This window comes from Archocentrus centrarchus, chromosome 9 (genome assembly GCF_007364275.1).
Source record: "Archocentrus centrarchus isolate MPI-CPG fArcCen1 chromosome 9, fArcCen1, whole genome shotgun sequence".
Lineage (NCBI taxonomy): Eukaryota > Metazoa > Chordata > Actinopteri > Cichliformes > Cichlidae > Archocentrus > Archocentrus centrarchus.
In genome coordinates, this window is record NC_044354.1 from 13,313,947 (window position 1) to 13,337,662 (window position 23,716).

A 23,716-nucleotide genomic window follows, 5' to 3' on the forward strand; every position below is an offset into this window, starting at 1 on the left:
CAAAGTGGCAGACAAATTTTGATCCAAGTCACTGTAATTGAGTATGGAGGAGGTCAGGAGGCCTAAGATAGTTCAGGCTGTGTTGAAGGATAAAGGTGGTCATACCAAATATTGACTTTATAGCTTGTTAGAACTGTACAAACTCTGTTTTTGCGTTATATACTGTATGCACATGTATGTTTGGAGATATTTCAATAAATCATTGCGCCCATTTCCTATTTTCCAAGCAAAATATAAATAAATGAGGGGTGGCTTGAGACTTTTACACATTCCTGTATTTGTCTTTCTAATCTGGATCATTTGTTGTGAAGTGGGAGCAAAAAGTGGTAAAGTGTTAAATCTAACCAGTGGCCTTTTGGGGATGTTACCATTTTTTTTAATGCAGCTTTTAAAAGATCTCTTCCTGTTAGTTACTTCGGTGCATTAATTAATGATTACAGTTGTTTTAGGACGCAAACAGAATTGATTAAGTGCATTAAAAATGTGTGACTCAGCAGGCGTACGTTTCGCTGTAAGGGTATTGACCTTTACAACTTCACATCCTATACTGCTCATGTCTGCGGAAATACGCAACCACCGGTTAGACCAGTTTAGACCATGCACTCCAAGGCCAGCAGGGGGCGCGCTACTGTCAAATCCTGTTCCGACTGTAGTCAAGCTAACGGAAGGAAAGACAAACACCGGAAGTCCAGAGAGCCAACCTTCAAATAGCACAGTGGCGTTTATGTTCCTGTTTATTATTGGCTTCCTCTGAATAACACACACCTTAAGTCTTGAATTAGAGCGACTGTTAAGTCACAGGATGTGGTGACAGCTGTAATCTGGTGAGTATTTGGATGCATTTCATGAAACAGTCGTTTAACAAAAGTAAAACCTTACACGATTTATCTCTGAGTTGCAACTCAACTAGAAACCAAATATGCAGCAAGGCTGGCTTTTATTTCGAAAGTGGTGCGGGAAAGCTCGCTGAGTTTTGTATTTTGCTTGCCAGAAATTCGTGTCGTGCTTGAAGGGACTGAAGTCTCGCAGCGGTTCAGACTTGAGGAGTCACAACTTATGATGGCTAGAGCTCTTCAGCTGTTCGGTCTTCCCGGTTCTGCGGACTGAGGCAGCTGCTGCTGAGCCGAGCTCACAGCCGGTTCATTTTACTCAGCACCGGACGAGCCGGCCGCCAACTCCTGCGAGGGCAGCTCGGATATTCAAGGACATTTTAACGTTACCATAGCTACTTTGGCCTTTTTTTGTCGATTGAGGAAATCCAGCGTGTGGTTCTCCGGCGCAGTGATGTGGCCAGATTTTGTAAACACTGGCAGAAACGTCGGTTGATCTCATGTAACACGCTCCGGGGGCTGATGATGCTTCTCTGCGTGTCATCTTTACGTGTCGTACCCGCACTCCCTTCCTCTGCCGAAGGGCCAAACAGACAGCGACGTAAAGGAAATTAGTGGCAGACTTTTGATAGGTCCCTGTCGATTATGGCATCATTTCCAGATCCCGTCAAGTGCTGAAGGGAACCCGCGTTACTGGAGAAAGTAGCTACCCGCCAAACCTCCACCTCCAACCCCGGAGAAAGGCCGATAAACTTTGCATTAGTGGAAGGTGTTGGGGAAAAGCCAAAGGTGCATCTCTGCTGTGCATCAGGTTCAGGTATGTGACGATCGCTGAGAGCCATCAATTTGTCATTAACATTGCCATGTTGCTAGGTAACAAAATATCGGTGGGTTTACTCTAGTTCAGATTTGATCATCTTCTCCCAGAGATGCAGCGTCACGTTAAGTGCATCTTATTCCACCAGGTGTTTGCACGCCCAGCGTCTTTAGATTAACTTTGCATTTATCCTCAAAGCTGTGGAGAAGTGCACCATATTTTTCTGCTGCTTCTGCTGCACACAGGCATGCTTGTTAAAGCTGATGAAATGCTCCCCTGTCTGTACCGACTGTTAGCTGTGCTGATCTTACTGCACACTGCGTGTATTTTAGGAACATTTCTAAACTGACTCGTCTCTTAAGATGCACGCTTATTTTTCGAAGACACTTTCCAGTGACACCCTGCCAGGTGGGAGAATTTATGTAACCTCCTGCTGCACATTAGTGCATGTTTGATAAAACAAAAATTAATAATAATAAACTGACCCCCCCCCCCCCCCCCACACACACACACACACACACACACACACACACACTGAGCGAGTTCACAGCAAAATGTAGAACACTAATCTTAAACAGGTTGCTGTAAGCTTATATTCCACTTGCCTGAAAACCTGCATACCACAAGCCATTTTTTTGTTGTTGCTGTATACCTGAGGCCCATTTTTGCTTCAGTATGACTTTATGAGTTTCAGCATCAAGAGTCACTTGACTCAGCAGGGCCTGGGTGAGTCATGAAGGCAGAGCTGACTTTGGAGGCTGTGGCGTCTGTTGTCCAGATGATGGCTGTGATGTGAGGGCACAAGCCACTTTCACTGTGAACCCCTGGTTTATTCCCAACGTTGCACTATCTCTTTAAGGGTTTTTGATTATGTTTTAAAACGTGTATCTGCGAACAGTAGGCCTGCACTTGGGGTATGTCAGCAAAGGAAGACATTTCAGAAGACGCCTACCATGGTAGATTGTTTCTCGGCCAGTGTGCTCTGGAACCAGACATGTTAAAACCTGCATGTTGCCTCCTTCTAGCCAAAAGATTTGTATAACACACTTGTTACACACCACTCTGTAATGTTAAACATTTCTTTGACTTTTGTCATTTTTGAAGTCAGATGAAAGCTGAAATTGGAGTGGTAACTCCACTGCAAGTGCAGTTGACAAAGATTACAGTCTGTTTTTTTTTTTGTTTGTTTGTTTTTGGGGTTTTTTTTTTTTTACACATACAGCCATTATTCTGATTTGAGTCCCTTGTGGTTGAAGCTTTTAGACACACATGTTTATTAATCTGAAACTAGTGTCTCGACTCTTGATGCCAATTGTTACGGCTGTCATTCATTAGTGCCATGAGGCCTGCTCATCACTCACTGAAGTGCTTTTCCGATGACTAAAGGCAGAGCGCTTGAAGTGTAGTTCGACTACAACATGAGCATCATTTATGACCCAGAAATCCAATCTTGCTCATGCAACAGCGCATTACTTTCTTCACAAGTTAAATGCAGCCTTTAAGATGTCGTTGTGAAAGTAACATGACAGCTTCTCGAGATAATTGCATTTTTTTTAATGATTTTTTTATTTTTTTTTTTATTTATTAAATTGTACACTTCCTTTTCTGTTCTAAGACAGGCACTCATACACACACATGTGGTCAAGGCTGTGTTGATGAGTCGGAAGTGAAACTGTCTGGTGACATTCAAGGTTTTGATAATATTGTGTCTTTTATTTGCTCACCTTGTAGACACCAAAGATAACTTGGATACTGTAACTATATTGTGTTATCTGCGTGTAGATGGTATTTGATTCTGCAGCTCCTGCTGATGGTTTTCATATTCCAGTGGGCAGCTTGATTTAACTGAGCTCTCTGTTTATTTGCATAACCTGTTTGCTCATTAAAAATGTGTGAGTACAAGATTGTATGAGGACTCACACTCTCAGTGGAGGATGGGCACAGTGCTTTTTTTTTTTTTTTTTTGGTCAAATCGCATTTTATCCTGGCAAAAAAAAAACATGCACCATTTTTGTTTTTAATGATTCCTCTTTCCGTTGACATTCCTGCAACAAGAACACTGTGAATTGTGGGTAGTTCCCTCCAACAAGTTCTGCAGCATTGCTGACATGCTGAAGGGTGCAGACAGGACTAAAAATGTCGTTGACACAACTCACGGGAGCTCAGTGAATTACAATTAGTCCAAACAAGTGTACATGAATGTGTACAGCAAGTGTATTTGTAGGTCTGTGAATGTTGACACTGAGACTAAGCAACATATTGAAGCCCTGCTATGACTGTGTTGGTCGTTCAGTGTCATTTTTAGCTCTTTTGAAAAAAGTAACACATTTCTCATAGTCAAAACAGAGTGCTGGGTATGGTGGGTTTTGTTTTTTTGTGTGTGTTTAATTGCTGCAAAAGTGGGCTTTTGGTGACGTCTGTCATGGAAAGAACTACCAAAAATGGAGTTTGGAGTATTTGGGCAAGTTTACCAGAAAAAGATTAAGCTAGCCCTCCTAGATTTATGCACTGAAATGTTCTTCTAGTGTCGGCCTAGGCTTAATCCATATTTGAGAAACTGGCTGCATAAGTCTGTGTGGATGCAATGCAAAATACAGTCACTAATGTTTATATACAGATGTGTATCTGAGCTCAAACACCAGAGGACACAGGCAGGTGTTTATATCTCTCCCAGTCCATATCACCGCTGTAGTTTCACAAATGTGTAAGAATCACAGAAGTGTACGAGTGTGTAGCTGATGTCAAAAATGAACGCCGTGTTCGTAGATGGGCGTTGTCCGAGTGCTCACTGGCATCACGGCCTATGTGATTCCATTGTGAGGTGGTCTCTAGTGGACTGTAGCTTGTGAATGTGTGTGTTTTCTAAATAGTTAAATTTACTTTAGTTGTTTTGAGCACATTTCAAACTTAGAGTCTGTGCTTTCGTTCCCACAGAAAAGCCCCTCTAGAATCTCATTCCACAAACATTTGAAGTAACAAAGTAATTTTAACAGATTTTAAATATTCATTAAGTATGAATATTGTATGAGTTATTTGCTGGAAAACTAGAGTTGCAGCTTCGGGATGACAAATTCATATGCAGTCGTAGCTGTTTTTTGGAGTCTGGCACAGTGAATATGTGAAATTGTTTGAGTTTAGTGGTTCTTTTGTTTTGTGAAGTTTATTTTATACATAGACTTGTACTTTTTTTTTTTTTTTGGGTGGGGAGTTAATCAGTAGTTTTTTGTTTAAGAAGAGGAGCCAAATTAAAGCAGTTCTGGAGCTGTTTCTGAAGAGAAAAAAAATGAGCTGCTACAATGAGCTAATTGAAAAATAATAATTTATAGCTGTGCTAATATTTGTGCTTGTCTCTTTTGTTTTTTGTTTTTTTCTAAGGCTCAAATTATCCACCACCTCAGTAACATTATACAGCTGTGGGGACTGCTTGACAACCTCCTGACGGTCAGGAGGAAACGCTGTGAATATATACTGTATGTCTGAGTGACGGTGGAGTGGAAAATTCCTGATAGAGGAGCCTGCAGCTTTCGAGCATGTGTCCCAGCCTTGTTTGAGTATTCATAGTGTTGTGGTATCTATTTGTTTGTGTGTGTGTGTGTGTGTGTGTGTGTGTGTGTGTGTGTGTGTGTGTGCGTGTGTGTGTGTGTGTGTGTGTGTGTGTGTGTTCTTGCATGTGACAGCTCTCCCGTGTTCCCACATTAACCCTCGGTTTGTTGGCCGCATAAGTCAATAATCCTGGTGCTAATAAGATGACAAATGAGCATACAATCATTAAGTAACTGAATTTAGCGGAGCGAGCAAGAAAAGACGCACTTCCTGCCAGTATAAATTTGAATGACGTATGCAGCTGCTCACCACATCTTTTGGTTCCACGTGTGTGCTGTTTGAGCCGATTATCAGATGAGCTCACTGGCACAGGAAGAGGAAAGAAACGACAGGTTTAAAGAGTAAAAAAGAGCTACACGAGCGCTGGCTAATAAGGTTAAATATTCAGAACGGTGCATCTGGAAATGTTGCTCTGGAGATGCGTGCACTGACTTTCCTCGTTTGCGTGGTAATGTGATTTTTTTTTTTTTTAACCCCCTTGCTCAATTTCCACTTGTTTTGCAAAAAAATAAAACACAACTTTTGAACTGTTGTGTAATATTGGCCTGTTATTGCTTTGAAGAGAAGAGAGAAGAAAAAGAGAGGTAAAGCCACCCACCTTGTAATACAGTCCCTGCCATTCTTACTAAAGCCAAAGTAGCAGTATAATCTCACATAATAACTTAAAAGATGCAAACTTTGGGCTTCCCAACTTCCTCATTTATTTTATTCATTATTTAAAATGGTCAAACCCAGCACATATAATCTCTCTATCTGGAGCTCATTGTTGAATTGTGGTTGCAGTGGCCAGTTTTTGTTAGGATTAGAAAAGTCAATTTATTCTGAAGCTTGGCATGTAACGTTGGATTTCATCTGGTCAAATAAGATTAAAGAAAGATAATAAAAGCATTAAACACAGCTCATCCAACAAACCCTTGTTTTTTTTTTTTTGTTTGTTTGTTTTTTTTTATCTCAGACCGTGTTTATCTTACAGCTGATAACTTATCATTAGAGACTGTTTTCTATTATTTGTTCTATTAGGTGAGTGGATTTTCTGTTAAGTGTCTGGTCATCAGCAAGGAAGCTCTTTAAAATATCCTGTGGTCTTTATTAGAGGGCAGGACTGGTTATTAGCTAACTAGGGCTCAATTGTTCTAGCTGGTTTTGTGAAATAAATATATTTTTCTAAAGGTGGACTTGACTTTTAATAGTTTTTTATTATTATTATTTAGAATTGAAGTAGTCATAAGGATGACGATATCAGCGATTGTTGTGCTTCTATCTGAAACAAAGTCATCAGATCTAGATGATCGTGCAAATTAAATAAACAGCATTCTGTCTGTTTTGCTGCATTGATCAACACCCGGTTTGAAGAATATTTTTGGAAATGGCAAAATAAATTGGCAAAAGGAAGTCTGTTCAGTAATGTAAAACTGATCTTGAAAGCCTTGCAAAGACCACAGTAACATTCAAGTATCTTCAAGGAGTTTCAGCACCCCCTTTGTTGACATTCACTGAGGTTTTGTGATATGAGGTGACCTGTTATCGGTTCTCCTTGGCTACATTTTTTTCTGACTTAAAGTAGCTGTGAGCTGAGCATTGTTATGTTACACAAGCGTGGCACCTATGGCAGCTGATCCATTATTTGCATGGTGGGGTTTATATGCACATTGCTGCTGGTTGGGTAATGCTTTTGACACACCTAACAAAGGAGAGGAAAAAAAACGTACCTTAATGCATTCTGTTTGGTTCAGTCTCCTGTCTTACAGTGTAAGCACTGAACCCTCACAGACTTAACTGATGTTGCCTGGGAAGTGAATGAGTGCAAGAGGCCTCAAGGGCTCCTAATGTTATGAAGAGGAATGAGAGGGCAATAACTTTACTCGTTTCTGTCTGAGTAGAATCAATGCAAAAAAAAAAACAAAAAAACGTAGAAATGAAAATAAATTGTTGATGAATAAACAAGATCGTAATATATAATATGCTGCATTCCTCTGATTTCATGTAAACTTACTTCCTGTAACGGTAGTATGGGGTTGTCCTTCCGTACTTGTTCATTTTCTCTTCTGTTCTGTTCATGGTTTCAGTGGGTAAGTGCCCCAGAGGTTGTGAGTGGAGACTTTTTTTTTTTTTCCCTTCAGGCAGCAAATAAGGTCACTAACTTAAATCTTTAATTTAGGCAGTTAAAAAAAATTGCTGGATAACTGCACTGTTTTGTATCATCTGTTTTCCTCATCAACTATTTGAAACTAATACAATCATTTTCCCAATCATATGTGCATAATAGTCTGTGCGTCCCTGTTTAACGTGGTAAAAAAGATTTTTGTAGTGCACCCCAAAGGATATTCAGTCAATTACACTAACCAGAAACTAAAGACTGTCATCTGTGCCTTTTCAATCATTTAGGAACCTGCAGGGATTTGATGCAGTCTTCCAAAACAAAACAAAAAAAAAAAACAAGCATCTCTTACAGTTTCTAATGGGAGCATAGGGATACATTGCCAGCTGGCTGGTTATTTGAAGGTCTAATTCTTCTTTTAATTCATCTTGAGCGGACAATCAGGCATCACAACAGTACTTCACATGAGCCTCCATCGTGCACCTGGGTGCTGGCCAAGCACTGAGGGAACACTGTGTTTTCTCTGCACTTCAAGCTCCACAGACTCCGTCCTTTTTCCCCCTCAACCCGCCCTCCTGCCTTAGCTCTTTTAAACAAAACAGGTGATGCTAATGCTGGTGTTGAGCTGTTGACAGGGACAACAGGGGTACAACCTGTCCCCACGCATCCCTGATGAGCCGGCTGATGAATGGCACATCATTGCTAATGCTCCTACAGTGGCGTTGTCTGGGAAATGAGACAAAGGCATACGCTTTGCGTGCGTCTGCTCCATGTCCTCCTTCATTTGGGCACAAGTTTTTCTCACAGTGTGGGCGGACTCCAAAGAAGAGCTGAAGTCTTTTTATAGAAGTCGTCCACCTTCCTGTGTCCTTTCTTGAGTTTCATTTTATGGAAGATGAATCGAGTTTGTTATGTGCATCCTCTCAGGGAAGGAGGGGTATGTTTTGTTTTTTTATGGTCATAATCATCAGCTTTGTAGATGAAATGAAATCAAGGCAGTCTGGCACATGCTCTCTGTACCGGGAAACCTTTTAGCGCTTAGGCTGAACGATCTGCTTCTGTGAGGGAAAGTGAATGGACTCGATAAAGGATCATAGTCGGCTGTGAATTAAAAATGCTGCTTGCACCATTAGGAAAGTGCTTGTTATTGGACTTTTTTTCCTGTCTCCTTATTATACCCACATTAGTGGTGAGACTGTCACAATTAATTCACATATTTTAGAAATTTAAGTATTTATCTCTGCAGCTTTTACATCAGTATGGAACATATGTGCCAGTTTATAGCTGTTTGTTTTTGTGGGGGGGTTTTTTTGTTTTGTTTTGGATTTTTTTTGGTTCTACCCCGAGCCCATGGTGCACTCTGAGTCACATCGATCTTGTAAAATAAAAGCAGCAGCGCTGCTTTGTGTCACTTTACCCGTGTTCCCCTTTCTTTTCCACTGGTCAGAGACACCTGATTTTTCTGAATCTAAAAATAGAACCCTTCAGACCCTTACTCCAGCTCCTCAAGTTCCCTCATCTCTTTCCCTTTTTTTACTCCCACAAAATGTTTTCGGTGGTCTCTCTGTGTTGACTGTTATGTGCCAGACAAAGCACAGTGTCTTCCTTCATTCAGAGTGATGTGCCTGCATGAGGGAAAGTTAGAGCCCCTTTATTGTGTATCGTTTACTGTACTGACAATTTCTGGTTTTTATAGGCCCTGGCTCTGATAAGAAAATCTCATAACCTGGTTTTCCACAAGGCTGGAAAGCTGACCTCACAACCCACTGCAGTGTTAGCCAAAGACCCAAGAACAAGAGCATCTTTGAAAATGGCCTTTTATGGTCAGTAGGAGAGGTTGCTTCACTCTTTGGTGAGTGGGTAGAGCACTTTTTGGAAAGCTGTGTTATTTATGCTGCACAAGAGGGTTTAAGGTATTTCACCAAAGGGCAGCCGGTAACCTTGAGTTTTTGATGAGCAGCTTTCTTATCATTGACCTTTAAATTGCTTTGATGCATGGTAACCTCTAAATGAACAGTGACACATGCTGAAGTGATTCAGTGATTTGAATTGTAACCCAGAAAATAAAAGATTGATACAGACCAAGGCTACGGCTGAGAAGGTTTAGATAATTGTATTAAGGTCAGATTTGTCCTCCCTTTTGTGAATTTCTTGGTCTTTTGCGCTCAGTTGAACAAGAATTTGGTTTTATATTGTAGATTTATGAAGTATTAACATTTCATGTCTGTTTTAATAAATACACCATTTCAACTTTACCCACTTTTAGTTTGTCATTGCTTTTTTTCTGTTACTCTGTCCTCTGTCCAAAGGAAAGTTTTTGCATCCGTTTTCCTCTAAGCTACTAAAGCATGTGAACCTGTGGCATAGAAACATTGTCCTTTTTCCTCATTCTTCTAACTGCCTGCAGTGGATTTGAAAGAGGAGCTGTCAGTGGTCTACTGGGTTCATCTTAAACTATGTAAAGAGAACTTGCAGTGAACTTAGACAGGACGTAGGCCATGTTTCAACCCTTGATGTGTTGCAGGAAGCAGCGGGCTTGTCTTGATTTTTAGTTTAAGCAAAGTACTATAGGAGTAGAAACAAAGTACTTTTAAACCAGGATTTAGAAGTCCAATAGTGCTATTTCTTGGCTAAAGGATGTGTCTGTTCATAGTTTTCCTTTATTTAAACCCCGCGTGCTATCACAGTTGCAAATGTTTAGGGTGACAACACGAATCAGTGAATGCTGCTGGCGGGGCCCTGTACAGATTGCAGTGAAAATGAGCCACGGCAGTAGAGAACAAAGACTGACAAAAGTGAAAGTGGAGACAGGAGAAACAGGAGAAAGAGTATCGGCCCCGGCAGCGTCTGGTCTCTACTTTCTCCGTCACTCTGACTTCATCTTGGCAACCAATAAGGAAAGGCCCCTCTGTGTCTCCATGGTAACCCCCCTGTTCAAGCAATGATGGAGAGGATAAAGGGGCAGGAAAGAAAATACATTTTGGCCTGAGGCGAAACATTTTTCTTCACAAGTTTTGTTGAGTGTAATCCATTTTCTTTCTCTTCTGTGACACGGTTATTTAAAAAAAAAAAAAGCGTTGCATTGCCACTTATGAAAGCGCTGCTACTTTTTTTTGTTTTTTTTTTTTGTTTTTTTTTAATGTGAGAGACTAAAAATAGACCCTAGGCAAGTTGCAATAATTTCTGTTTTTGTTTGGCTTGTAGCATTATGTGCTCCTATACTTGTGCAGTGACCACGACCTTTGTCTGTCAGAGCTGATAAATATTTTACATGTATCCCCGCAGCTTCTGTAGCTTCCAGATGTTTTTAGCGGCTTTTTAAAATGCTTCACATCAAGTGCTCACTTTACTCTCCCTTTCGAGTTACTGCAGGTTGTGATACACATGGATGCGCCCAGATTCATTTATAGAGTTATAGTGTAGGTGTTAGTGCAATAATGAATCTCAGCCACAGCGCTGTAGTGTGCCATATAAACCAAAGCTGCTTTACCCTGTTGTGAGAGACAGAGAGTGACAGTAATAATGGAAATTCATTTGTTGTTATCCATCCAAGCCTTTGTGGCAGTGGTACGCATGCACTCGGCAATAGTCTCCACATTAGCAAGAAGGCTTTAATTTGAATCAGCGTCCTGTTGCTGCCAAACACTCAGAGTGACTGATGGGAATGTTTTGGAGAGATTTTCTAAATGCACCAAAGCATTTCCTATCCTTTGGTCTGTTGGGCTACATGAATTAGTTAATGGCACGGACAAAACGCGAGGGTAGCGATGCTTTCCTTTTCTGTATCTGCTGGAGTTACATAACACGGCTCTCTACGCAGCTCATTTAGGCTCGCTGAGCACTTTCAGAGAATGACAGTGGGGGGAGATCCTCGTTTAACCTTGGCACGTAACTGATTAATCCAAGTGTAATTTTCATATAAGGTCATCTAAATTTGGATTTCTGAGTGAAGTGTGGGGTTGGTGAGAGATGGAGTTGGTATGTAATGGGCCCATTTTGGACAACTGCTGGGTTGTTGAGCACCACTGAGCCATAAAAAAAACAATGGCTCCAATTATTAAAGGGGCTTAAAGTTCTCAGCAGTCACTAAGCACCAGATTTATTTATTTCATTTTAATTGCATGCTGTGGGGGTGTCAAATCTAAAACTTATTTTCCAGTGGATCCTGTCCTCTGAGATTTGCTGATCTGCTTTGGATTGAACTCATGTTCACCTTGCGATTCGGCACACCAAACTAGAAAAACACAAATGGCTGACATCTTTACAACAGGTGTGATTTTCTTTTTGTAAATGTACGTTGCACAAGGTGACATTTTCATGTAGCGAATGAGCAGTTGTGACACTCTTTTAAACAAGTTTAAAGTATCTTCCAAGTGTGCATACACACTAAAATTCACAGCTAATGAAAGATTAACGATTTGTTTGCTCGGGTAAAAAACGAATCCCTTTCTCCATAGTAATCAAACTACGGCTTCTCTCACGACACCATGCTCCTCTGTGTCTGAGCTCGAGTTTTGCTCTTGTTCATTCCCTCCCTGTGCAGGCTCATTTTTAGAAGCAGATCATACTTGCAGGGCTACTGTAGGAGGACGAGGACGAGGAGAAGGAGGAGGAACACAATACAGGAGATGCTCACAGGGTGTCAAGTATTTTTAGCTTTCCCCTTGTACTGTGATGAGTAAAGAAAAAGGGCAGGTTGTGCTTCCCACCTCCATAGTTTGTGGAAGAGCATGGACCTGAGGGATGGGAAAGAGCAATGGTTACGTTACAGAGCACATACAGCGATTACTGTATTTATTGTATAGGAACAAGATGACGCACCAGTATTCATCCCCTGTATTTTATGAGACCATACTGCTTGTCAGCTTATAACACTTCTCACAGAGGTGATTACTCATGATGTTGTTGTTTTTTGTTAATATTAGAAGACGCTAACTCTGCTGCATCTACATTTGTCAGTTTTATTAAGTTAACCTCAGTTTAAAACGACTCTCGTGCTAACTAAACAGTAGGTAACTCATGATGCTCGTGCTCTCCCTTTATTTGAGCTGTGCATTGTGTGGTGTAGCATGCAAAAAATCTTTTTAAATAGAGAGGCTCAATGTGTGCTCAGTCCTCCGGTGCTGTATTAAAATCAAGCAAAGTAAAACATGGCCTTTGTCCACCCTAGATGCACCTGTAGAGAAATATTCTAGCATCTGCCGGGGGTTGGTTATTGTGATTTAGAGAGAGATAGAGAGAGAGTAGAGAGAGGAGAGAGAGAGAGAGAGAGAGAGAGAGAGGAGAATAGAGAGAAGAGAGAAGATAGAGAGAGAGAGAGAGAGAGAGAGAGAGGAAGATAGAAGAGAGAGAATAAGAGAGATAGATAGAGATAATAGAGATGATATAATATATATAGAAGATATAGATATAGATAGATATATATATATATATATAATATATATATATATAATATATATATATATATATATATATATATATATATATATAGATATATATATATATATATATAGATATATAATATATAAATAATAAAATAAATAAATAAAATAATATAGGCATGCTGGAGGGAACAGGCTTACCACATTTTATATTAGGCCCTAAAGGGGCCAGGCTTTGTTGGGTGTAAATGAATGGTGTCTTGTCTCATATATCTGTTTATCTCACTGGTAAATGATTTTCATTCTTTGCTCTCATTAAACCCTTCACTTTTTAATCTCTGTATTTTTGGGGTCTGAAGTTATAGTTTGAAATAAGCCCGATGGCTTCTTTGGGCTCGCAGATGGATGGTAAACTCCCTTGTCTGTGTGCATACAGCCTAGCACGAATGCTTTTGTCTTAAGCCTCTTGACATTTTAACTGGATTGGTTGGTAAGCCTATCAACTCAATCGAGGATTCTTGTCACAGGCTGAGGCTGTGTTTGCAGCAGTTGTCATAACTGAAGTTGCCTCTGCAATATCAAGGCAACAGCGTGAAACCGATCTGTCATATTTCAGGCAAGCCGGAGGCTAACATTTTCCACTTGTATTTGAATGGTCACGCGAGCTACTGACCCCTGGAATTTACCACCTTCTCTGGTGCTCTTCCTCAGCATGGTGTACTATAAAACATTGCTAAATTTAAAGGAGTGCCACCATTGGAGCCTTTGGGAAAAGCCTCCAGTGAGTCATCACTGCCCTCCCAGTGTTGTGCTCAGTGTTTGACAGCGAGACCCAGCTGTTGCTCTCTGTCCCGAGGCCAACCTGTATACTGTGCATATCGCCTTCAGTGATATATCATGTCTTTGGACAGATCAAGTCAGGCCACTTTCCGTTATGAGTGAAGGACAATGTGAAGGGGCAAGGAGAGAGGCACATTTTGTGTTTTATGTCAAAACAATCGACTTGAAAGATATGCTGGTCTGTATTTTGCAGACTAAGCAGGTTTCATCTGTTTATGTCCCTTACCAAATGGTTAGATGTGACCAGATGTGCACTTCTCTCTACATTTGTTTGTTTTATGATGATTTTTTTTTTTTTTTTTTTAAAGCCTCACAGATGTTGCCATGATTAAAGGCATCACCCTCATGGCTCCTGTGGTGTTATGCATTGTGTTACCTGGAGTGTTTTTGTATTGATTCTGATGTCTGGCTGACGTTTAGTGTCTAATTCACCGTTAAAAAGGACAGGAAAAAAAAAAACGAATTACTTGGAACAGTAGTACTCCTGCCTGGAGGACTGCTTTTTTTTTTTTTTTTTTTTAATACCTTGGATGGCTCATCACACTTTTTGAGATGTAGCAGGATCCTGGAATGCTGGCAGCACAGGATAGCGAAACGGTTGCAGGAAGAGGTACAAAAGACAATCCCACTCAAAGTATCTTGTAGCTATCATTGTCTTCAGCTTTGTCGAAACAGGAGCAGGAAGGTTGGGGGCTGCTTTGTAATGAGCGCTGTGCATGGGCTTGTGCTGCTGTTGCGTCACTGCCTAGAGGGGGGCAGAGGCAGTATTTTTAGAAGGGAATGAGCATATTCTCTGCACAAACAACGTCAAGCACTCTGCTTGCGTATGCTTGGATTATTGTGACCAGGCTATTTTTAAGCTCTGTGTGTGAGAGTGCTTTTTTTTTTTTTTTTTTCTGGGTCAAGCATGGTGCCAGTACTCTCTCGAGGCTGCTGGTGAATCGTACATTACCGGTCCTGCGCCGTGCACAGACAGCATCTGCATCAATCAAAAATGAAAGTCAGGGGCTTTTTGAGGAAAGCTCTCTATCTGAAATGCAGCTGCAATGAAAACATAATGCGTATATTGTGGAGGAATCAGAAGGTCTTAAATCAACGAATTCAGGAGGCCTTATTAATATGTAGTCAAGTCAGCTGCAGCCACAATATGTATTTATACAATACAATGTGTGTGCTGTCATGTAATTGTATAAAGTTTGGGTGTGGTCATATTGGGTTGTTGCTTTGATGAGTTAACACAACTGGAGGCAGACAAGAAGAGACGGGTACTGGAAAATGGGAGACAAGCTTTCCACTGAAACTAAAATTTTACTAAAGAAGAAAAAAGTTATTTTAAGCTGGAACTGCAGATTCTACAGGATGGAAATAAACTCCTGGTCTCTGCCCAACTCGGTGACTCATTTGCTGGGTTAGTGTTTAAAATCAGACTTAATATGTTCATGAGTTTATGATGGAAGCCAAAAACAAGTATGTACTTTCATTATGTGCACACACAAGAATTTAGCATGTATGTTGTTAACTGATTATTTGAATCACAGAAACATTTATTTATTTTTTGTGAGCAGAAATAATTTGTGCCTCATCATTTGGAAATCAGCTTTAACTGTAAAATGTTTTGCTTTGCTGTTTTCAACAATTTTTTGTTTTAGATTGAATTTAATTAATTAATCAAGCTAGTGGAAAATGGTTATTACTTGCAGCTCTCACCAATAGCAACACTGCCATAATCCCGCAGAATAGTGACATAACTAACATACATCAGTATTACTACTAATCCCTGCACAGCATCATCACAGCAGCTTCCAAATACATGTTGCCGGACAGAACTCGCAGGCTCCCGCTGCCTGATGTTTTTTCTTGCTTTCTGTCTGTTTGCTATGTCCTTGTTATGGTATTTGCATACCTGGTGTCGCGTCCGTGTGTGCGTGTGGGTTGGTCGTTGGTGGCTGGACTTTGAGTCACAAAGTGATGGTTCTCCAGCCGACAGTAAAAGAAGTAGCCTTATCAATGTCACACTGAATGACCTCCAAATCAGGACAGTTAACACATCAATAATCTGTACTCAAGAGGAAATACTCAGAAACACTTGTTTGTTGCATCATCAGTTGCAATCTGCATTAAGACTGTTGCCACATTTTAAACCATGCTTAGAGTACATGTTGAAGCTGTTAATCAATAAGGATAAGCACTTTGCTCTAACGACTAAAGACTTCTTGGGCTCCAGAGCCGCAGGCTTTCCTCCGAGCCTCTACATGTAGCCTAGTTTTATTCTAGCATCTCCCATGAGTGTAGTTATTTTCAGCAAAATGTGGTGTTCTGCTCTGATTTTGTCAACGCTTTGTTCTTCAGTGTAAAGATATTACATAAAAAATGTATAGAACCAGCACACCTCCTGATATTTTGTAAGCAGCTGCTCCAGGTGTAAAGTCAGACTGACTGTATTTTCTTCCTGGCCTCAGTAAACTCATTAGATGAAAGTGTTCCTGTAGCTGCAGCAGCAAAGATTCAAACGGTGGAGGGAACAGGTCTGTTAGTTAGACCAAAGCTGGCCATTGTTTGCTGGATAAGTGACGCAGCATGGATATTGGTGTGATTAGAGTGATTATACAGAATGGATGGATTCCTGAGCAAGGTCCAGTGGCTTCCATAGGTCAGAAATGGGTGAATATTACAGTTATGCAATACCGTGTAGCCACATTTGGATGGCTAAATCAGCAGTTTCAGGATGGTGTTGTACAGTATAGTCTCCTCAGCACCACAGCTAAAATCCTGCCCACTGTGCTTTCACCAGGATTCAGTCTGTAGATTTTCTAATTGCTTTATATTCTTTAAGAAATCTATAGTAACATCCTTCCTCATGTTTGCCAAGTTTTCTTTCAACTAATTGATATCTGTTTCCTTATAGACTGCTTCAGTAAATGTGTCACCTTAGCTGACACCTGTGATATTTAATTTAGATAAACTTGCACTACAGCGCTGCACAGGCTTGATCTTGTTTTGTACTTTCTTAGATTTGGAGAGCTGTTCTTGCCTTAGCGGTCAAAGCAGACTTCTGCAACTCATGCCACCCACACATTGCGTATGTATAGCCCACACCTACCCCTATTCTGCCCAGTGGTTTGAAAACAATGCTTTGTGTAATTCTCCTATTTGTGAAACCTCGATCATGAACAGGGGGCTCTTACAATGTTACGTAATGCTCCCCACCCTACTGTAATCCCTCTTATGCTGACTTAGCCCCCCATGTGACGGTGCTGGACTGTTGGGAGAAACAGGGTGGCTGTTGGGACCTTCGGCAAGGCACACTTGCTCTCCGTAGACTCTGGCCACCCACCTACACACACACACACACACACACACACACACACACACACACACACACACACACACACACACACACAGGCCTGTGTATAAGAAGGAGAATTTATCCTGGGAAGTGCTTTACTTGGATGTGCGATGCTGGATGGAGGCACAACACTGATGCTTGTCTTTGCTGCCGAGGCTTGGAGTAGATATGTGTTCCTATGCTACATGGAGCATATGTCCTGAATGACACTCCGGCTCTTGTCTTCATCTGCGTGTGAGCCACGAGAGGGAATCTTTGTCCTCAGTTGTGCATAGCAGAGTTTGACAGATTCAGAAATGAGTCTGTTTGCTGACATGTTCTGCATATGATTAATTATTTTTATTGCTGCTTTCTGCTTTTGAGTGTGGGATCTGGAAGAATCATTAGGTATTTTCAGATGTTGACTTTATCCACATGTTTTGATTGTAAGAAACTCTATTAATTTGATATTTTTGCATTAATTTACAGCTTCCATAACCCAGTTTTTGTATTTTCTTTTTCCCCACAGGAGCCATCAATGTGGACTTCAGCTGGTGATTTGACAAGACACATATAGGAGCACCCCAAGTCTCTCCTTCCCCCCTCTCCCCCTCCCTTCCCTCTATCCCTCCCTCCCCCTTTCCCTTGTCAATCTCCTCCCTCATCCCCCTTTCCCCTTATCTAAGCTTCACCATGCTCATCAAGGAGTACCGCATCCCCATGCCCATGAGTGTGGAGGAGTACCGCATCGCCCAGCTTTATATGATACAGGTGAGGCAACACAATAAAATGTACTCTTTTCCAGCAAATTCTCACCCACACATGACCAAAAATGAACAACTGCAGAAACAAGGGACGAAAACGAACAGTCAGAAGGGAGATAAATTAACACAGGGAGTTTTTCAAGTGTGCGATCACAGCTTGTCCAATTATGAAATGATTGGTCATATGATGTGTGACGTTGGTGAAGTAACCAAACAAAGGGAGCCTGTGTGCTGATATATTAGCCAATTTAAACTCTCTGAAGCTGGCTGCTTACAGCGGTTATAGGCTGCATGTTTCTGCTCTCACTGCAAACTCTGTGCACACGTACTGCTGCGATGGAGATGGACGTACTGCTTTGTCCGTACCAGACAGTTTCATTTGTCAAAACAGGCCCTTAACTGGAGATGGAGGGTCTGTGTTGGAGGCTTAGGGTTTACAGCTCCAGCAGGAAGGGCCCATTTATACAGCTTTAGTCATCCTGTGCAGCATTATTTCCTCTTCATATGGCATGTTTACATGAAGATGGATTTATTTAATCCAGTGCTGCTGCCAGTGTGAGCAGCAGTACTCAGAAGAGGTATCAATGGCAATCGCAAAGACTCTGTGTTAAAAATACAGTGTTATTTATAGTTCAGAGATGTGCATATTAGGCATTAGGTGCATTTGTTTGGATTTGAGCTGCATGGTTATGTAATGTGTGTTTATAAGTAGCAGTTTTACAGTCATTGTAGAGGACGTTACAGGTCTGTTTGATAAGGTTGAAGTATTTTGTGGGTTTTTATGTGTCTCGCCTCTTCATTGATCTTGTATTGTGAGGGCAATGTGAGTGTAGTTGTTTTTTGTTATCAGAAAATAAGAACCCAAAAGCATGCCAAATATATTGGCAGTGCAGTATCAAGTGAAATCAGCAGCTAAAGAGTTATGGAAGGGTGGCGTTTGACAGTCAAACATTAGAACTGAATAGTTTCATTGGATAGGTTCAGCATTTAGGGCTTAGGTAAGGTAAGCCCAGCAAGCTTTCAAGGTGTAGACCCCTCCTACAGCTGTTAATCTTACATCCAAATAAGAGTGTTGACAGGGTTGTTTAAAATTAACATCCACCCACAGGTATAACAATACTACAGATTAATTCAACTGTATTTTTCTATCTCTTTGTACTTTAAAAACAGTTTGTCACATTGAGCTATTAGCTACAGTTACATTGCATCATTGCAAATAAAATAATAGATAATTTAGTTGATAGCAACATGTAGTGGGATGTGTTTGCTTTGCAACAATCTGTCTGTCTGCAAAAACTGACCTAATTTCAATAATTTCAAGTCCAGAAAGTGTATATGGGTCCCTCAAATAATTTCAGATTTTATTTATTTATTTTCAAGCTTGCAAACACATTTGTTATTCTCTTGTTTTTCTACACATCCTTCCCATGGTGTAAAAAACAGACAGGTAGTCTGTAGATGTTTGGGAACATGACTCAGTGGACATGCCCCAAAGCAATCAGACATTTCAAGACGGCACATGTCAGGCACTGCGGCACACTTTCTACTCACTTCATAATGTCTTTGGCACCTTTGTTGTATTTGATGGTGTATTGTAAAGACTTAATAAATCCTAAAAACAATAGCTATATATATATATATACTTTTTTTTTCTTTTTTTCATTCGAACTGCTTCGCTCTCAGATTCTCAGGACAAACACTGAGCACACAAGAGAGATTATGAAAGAAACTCTTCATGTGTGAACTCTCAAGTATGTAAACAAATATTGGAGTTCTAACGTTTTATTGACCCATAGTTGCCTTTCCCCTGACCTAACCATCTCTAAACAGCCACAGTGCTCTGAGGCTTCTGTCACTATGGCAACCATGACATCAGCAGCATGCCAGTGGTCAGGTTTTGTTCACGAGAGGAAAAGTGAATGAGGAAATGGAGGATAAAAAGAGAGCCAGCAAAGAAGGGACAGGAAGAAATAAGAGAGGGGGTGGAAGGAAAGAGAGCATGGCTACCCTCACTTCACTGCTGTATGTTGCCAGGGCAACTGGAGCATGTGGGCCTGCCTGCCCGCCTGCGATCCATCGTCAGTGAAAGCTTCATAAATGAAGCCGGGGCCTTAGGACAGCCTGGCCATATTGCCACCTCAACAGGCTGTGCCCCACCCTGTCTTTTCTGTCACTTTTTTTCCTTCACCCCTCACCCCACCTTCTAGGTGATTGTAATGTTCTCACAATATGGAGATTACAGTAATAAGAAAATACAGCAACAGAAATATTAAATGTGAAAGTTTGTCACTGTTTCTTATTCGTCCACACAGGTCCACCATATTTTGAATAAGCAACCTTGGAGTTGGTTTAAAAAAAATAAATAAATAAATAAAAGTATTATCTCAAGCAGGAAACATGCCTCACTAACTTGATGGTGAGAGGAAAATACCAGGATGTGACTGTCATAATAGTCGGATCTAAACATATACCGCAGGCCCTCGGGATGACAGTATTTTATAAAATTTTCATAGCTGAAATCTATTTTATAATCTATTTTATAGTGTAAATGAGAGCCTCCCTGTAGAGGGTATCCAGGTACCTCCTCCTACATTTTTTACTCTATAGGTACAGTTTAGGTCCGTATGTAAATGAAATAAGTGTCCTGTATTTTGCACAATGTAACATTACATTTAGAGTTCATTTATGTTTAAGCGTGTTATTGGTTTCCTCACTTCCCGTTATGGGAGTGGCTAAGCCTGGCCACTGTATTGTAATCTTTTTCGTGGTGAACTGGAGAGAATCACCCATCGCTCAAGGGGGAAGAAGGGACTCTGCCTTTGACGGGCTGCAGTTACATGTCAGGATCCAAGCAAAGAGACGGTCTTTCTTAGCTGGATAGTGTTCTATTACAATTTTGAGTGAACTTTTCCTTTATAAAATATGCTTAAAGTACATAATCTGTGGATACACAGTTTTGTTTATCTGTATGTTCATATATTTTATAGTTTTGAATGCATATAATGCTCTGTAATCTTGAGATTTGCTGTTCCGTTACTGTGGTTCACTTCTGCATCATGTACTGGCTGTGTATGGCTGGTTGCTGTGGCGTCTGTGCTGTGTCTTTGGAGCTGTGTCTGGGTTGTTGAGAGCTGGGCGGGTTGCTAATGAATGACCTGTCAGAGGTAATGAGGTCCGGTGTGCTGGATGCCTCATGGCTTCCTCTTCCCTGCTCCACTGATTCACTGGTTTGCTTCCATCACCTCTCTCTGCCCGGCTGACTGAAGAAATCTGTCTCCCTATTATGCTACCACTGCACTAAACACTCTGTTAAACAAAGGTTAAGCTGCATATAGTAAGACAAAATAACTGCTGATAAGAGGGGAAAAAAAACCATGATACATCAGAAATCTTTCACTTTTTATGGTCGTTGTGTTACCGTCAGCACTTGGACTATGCTCTGCTGTTTATTGTCTTCCCGTTTGCTGATTTTACAATTCCTGATATTCTTGTCTGTGAAACTACAAAATGGCCATTTGTAACTTCACACAACTACAGCTACAGGCTCCACCTAGCTTCTCCTCTTGTGCGCACTGGCATGGGAAAGGTGTGGCCCCACGTGCTGCTTTTTTTGTTTTGTTTTTTTTTGCCCCCCCCCCCCCCCCCCCCCCCCCCCCCCCCCCCCACCCCCCCCCCCCCCCCCCCCCCCCCCCCCCCCCCCCACCCCCCCCCCCCCCCCCCCCCCCACCCCCCCCCCCCCCCCCCCCCCCCCCCCCCCCCCCCCCCCCCCCCCCCCCCCTACACTTCTTTGGACCTTCCTGATTTGCAATTCAGAGCTGGACGTGCTTTCATGAAGCTGTTAATTTTGATGCGTGTGGCATCACTGTACTCAAAGTAACAGCCCACTGTCTCTGCAAAAGTCACATTCATTTAGTTGTTTGTCTTAAACATCCTTTCCAGATTTAGTGAGTGATTCTAATAATTTTAGTGTTTATATTTTTTTTTTCCCATTTAACACTGTGACACTTTGTACTATTCTTCTAATATGCAAATATGCATTTTATCATTCCTCTTACAGAAGAAGAGCAGAGAAGAGAGCTGTGGTGAAGGCAGTGGGGTGGAAATCCTAGAAAATAAGCCGTATACAGATGGACCAGGCGGGACGGGCCAGTACACCCACAAGGTCTACCATATTGGCATGCACATTCCCAGCTGGTTCCGCTCTATCTTGCCCAAAGCAGCCCTGAGGGTTGAAGAGGAGTCCTGGAACGCCTACCCTTACACCCGCACCAGGTGAGATTAGCTGATGCAAGAAGGCCACCCCTGCAATTTTGATGCAGCATTTTGTCGACACAAGAAGACTTTTTTTTTTTTTTTTTCCTATTGGAAACAATAAAGTTAGCTTGGCTTTAACCTTAACACCTCTTTAAAACAGGCTTGACAGAAACACACAGCTTTTTTTATTAATATAAATGCTTTATGCATGTGACAGCTGCTGCAGCTGGTTAGTCTATACACATTTACAGACAGAAATCTAGCTCAGGTTCTGGAGAAGATAATTTCTCCTCTAATTATATTCAGTGATTAATTTGATGATGCCAAGTCTAAGAGCAGGTTGTCAGAATATTACCAAGCAGACCATCAGATCGGCGTGTGGCCAGCAGCGCTCCCAGACAGCCAGACGTTGGCAGCCCCTCACTTTCAGAGTGTCAGTCCATTTGTCTGTGTGAGGTCTGACAAACAAAGACGTGAAGGTGCTGAAAAGAGATGTGCCCTTGACTGCACAGTCGGGATATTGATAGACTCCAAGTGCTGTTGACATATCTATTCAACTAGTGACAGTTTTGCTGCAGATGCAGCAGATGGGTATGGCTTAAGTGTTGTATCCTAAACAGTAAGATAGTTTTGTCACTCGTAGTAAAATAGCTCTGCTCTCAAGTTATTTAGTGAGAAAATAAGTCTCTGAATGAGGGCAGACGTTAAACCATAACTCACTCTTGTTTTGTTGGGACAGTTATTTTATTAGTTATTTTGTATGCCTTTTTATACCTTCTCTTTCAGATACACTTGCCCCTTTGTTGAGAAATTTTCCATTGACATTGAGACATACTACAAACCCGACACAGGCAACCAGGCTGATGTCTTCAACATGTCAGCAGCAGAGAAAAGACAAAGGACTATTGGTGAGACCATTTGGTATCAGCCCTCAACTGTTGTGTAAACATAACTCAGATAATAATGTTGGTAATTTAACTTTCAAATTACGCAGACGAAAGCAAGCTCAGCACATGATTGTATTAGCAAATAAATGCAGCAAGTAATGATCTCCTCATTCAGTAGTGTTTTGCTATCTGTCCTCTTGATACTAAGCTATGTGGTGGATGAGGCCCACTTGTGGTAGTTTAATGTTACAGCATCTGTTTTTTTTTGTTTTGTGTTTTGTTTTTTTTAATCTGGTTAAGAGTATGTTTTCCCAGTGGATACAATACCCTGAAATGAATGCGTTTCAGGTTATGCAGTGGCTCAGTTACAGCATTGTAATTATTTTAATTACTCATTTCTAAGTAGCTGATGGAATCTGTCAGTTGGAATTTCAGCTATAAAAAGAATTTCAGGCTGTTAAATACAAGCCCATGCAAGTTCATCTACAACCCCACCCACTTATGCACACATCGTAACATAATATTAAAACCTCAATAACAATATTGAGGGTTTAATATACTTTCAAAACACCTGGCTTCATGAGTCTTTACCATGTAAAAATGAATTCTTTTGTAGACCCAATCGATATAGTGACAGATCCCATCCCTCCTCACGAGTACAAAGCTGAGGAAGACCCAAGGCTTTACAAGTCAGCCAAGACCCAAAGGGGACCTCTGCGAGACGACTGGATAGAAGAGTACAACAATAACCCAGGCAAGACCCCCATCATGTGTGCCTACAAACTCTGTAAGGTGGAGTTTCGTTACTGGGGCATGCAGTCCAAGATCGAACGCTTTATTCATGATGTTGGTGAGTAAATAGTCACAGATGTTTATGCTGTGGATTTATTTTTTTCTTTTACAAGAAGTATATTTAG

The 23,716-nt window shown here is 41.1% G+C and overlaps 1 protein-coding gene across 1 annotated transcript in view; it reads left to right on the forward strand.

Moving 5' to 3' along the window:
- The first annotated feature begins 686 nt into the window (after positions 1-686).
- Positions 687-23,716, forward strand: part of LOC115785479 (membrane-associated phosphatidylinositol transfer protein 2-like) — a 41,866-nt gene continuing 18,836 nt past the window's right edge. The window contains 6 exon segments of the mRNA XM_030737146.1: positions 687-824; positions 992-1,647; positions 17,424-17,665; positions 21,716-21,930; positions 22,699-22,820; positions 23,416-23,649. Coding sequence (XP_030593006.1) covers positions 17,588-17,665; positions 21,716-21,930; positions 22,699-22,820; positions 23,416-23,649 — 649 coding nt within the window. The 5' untranslated portion in view covers positions 687-824; positions 992-1,647; positions 17,424-17,587.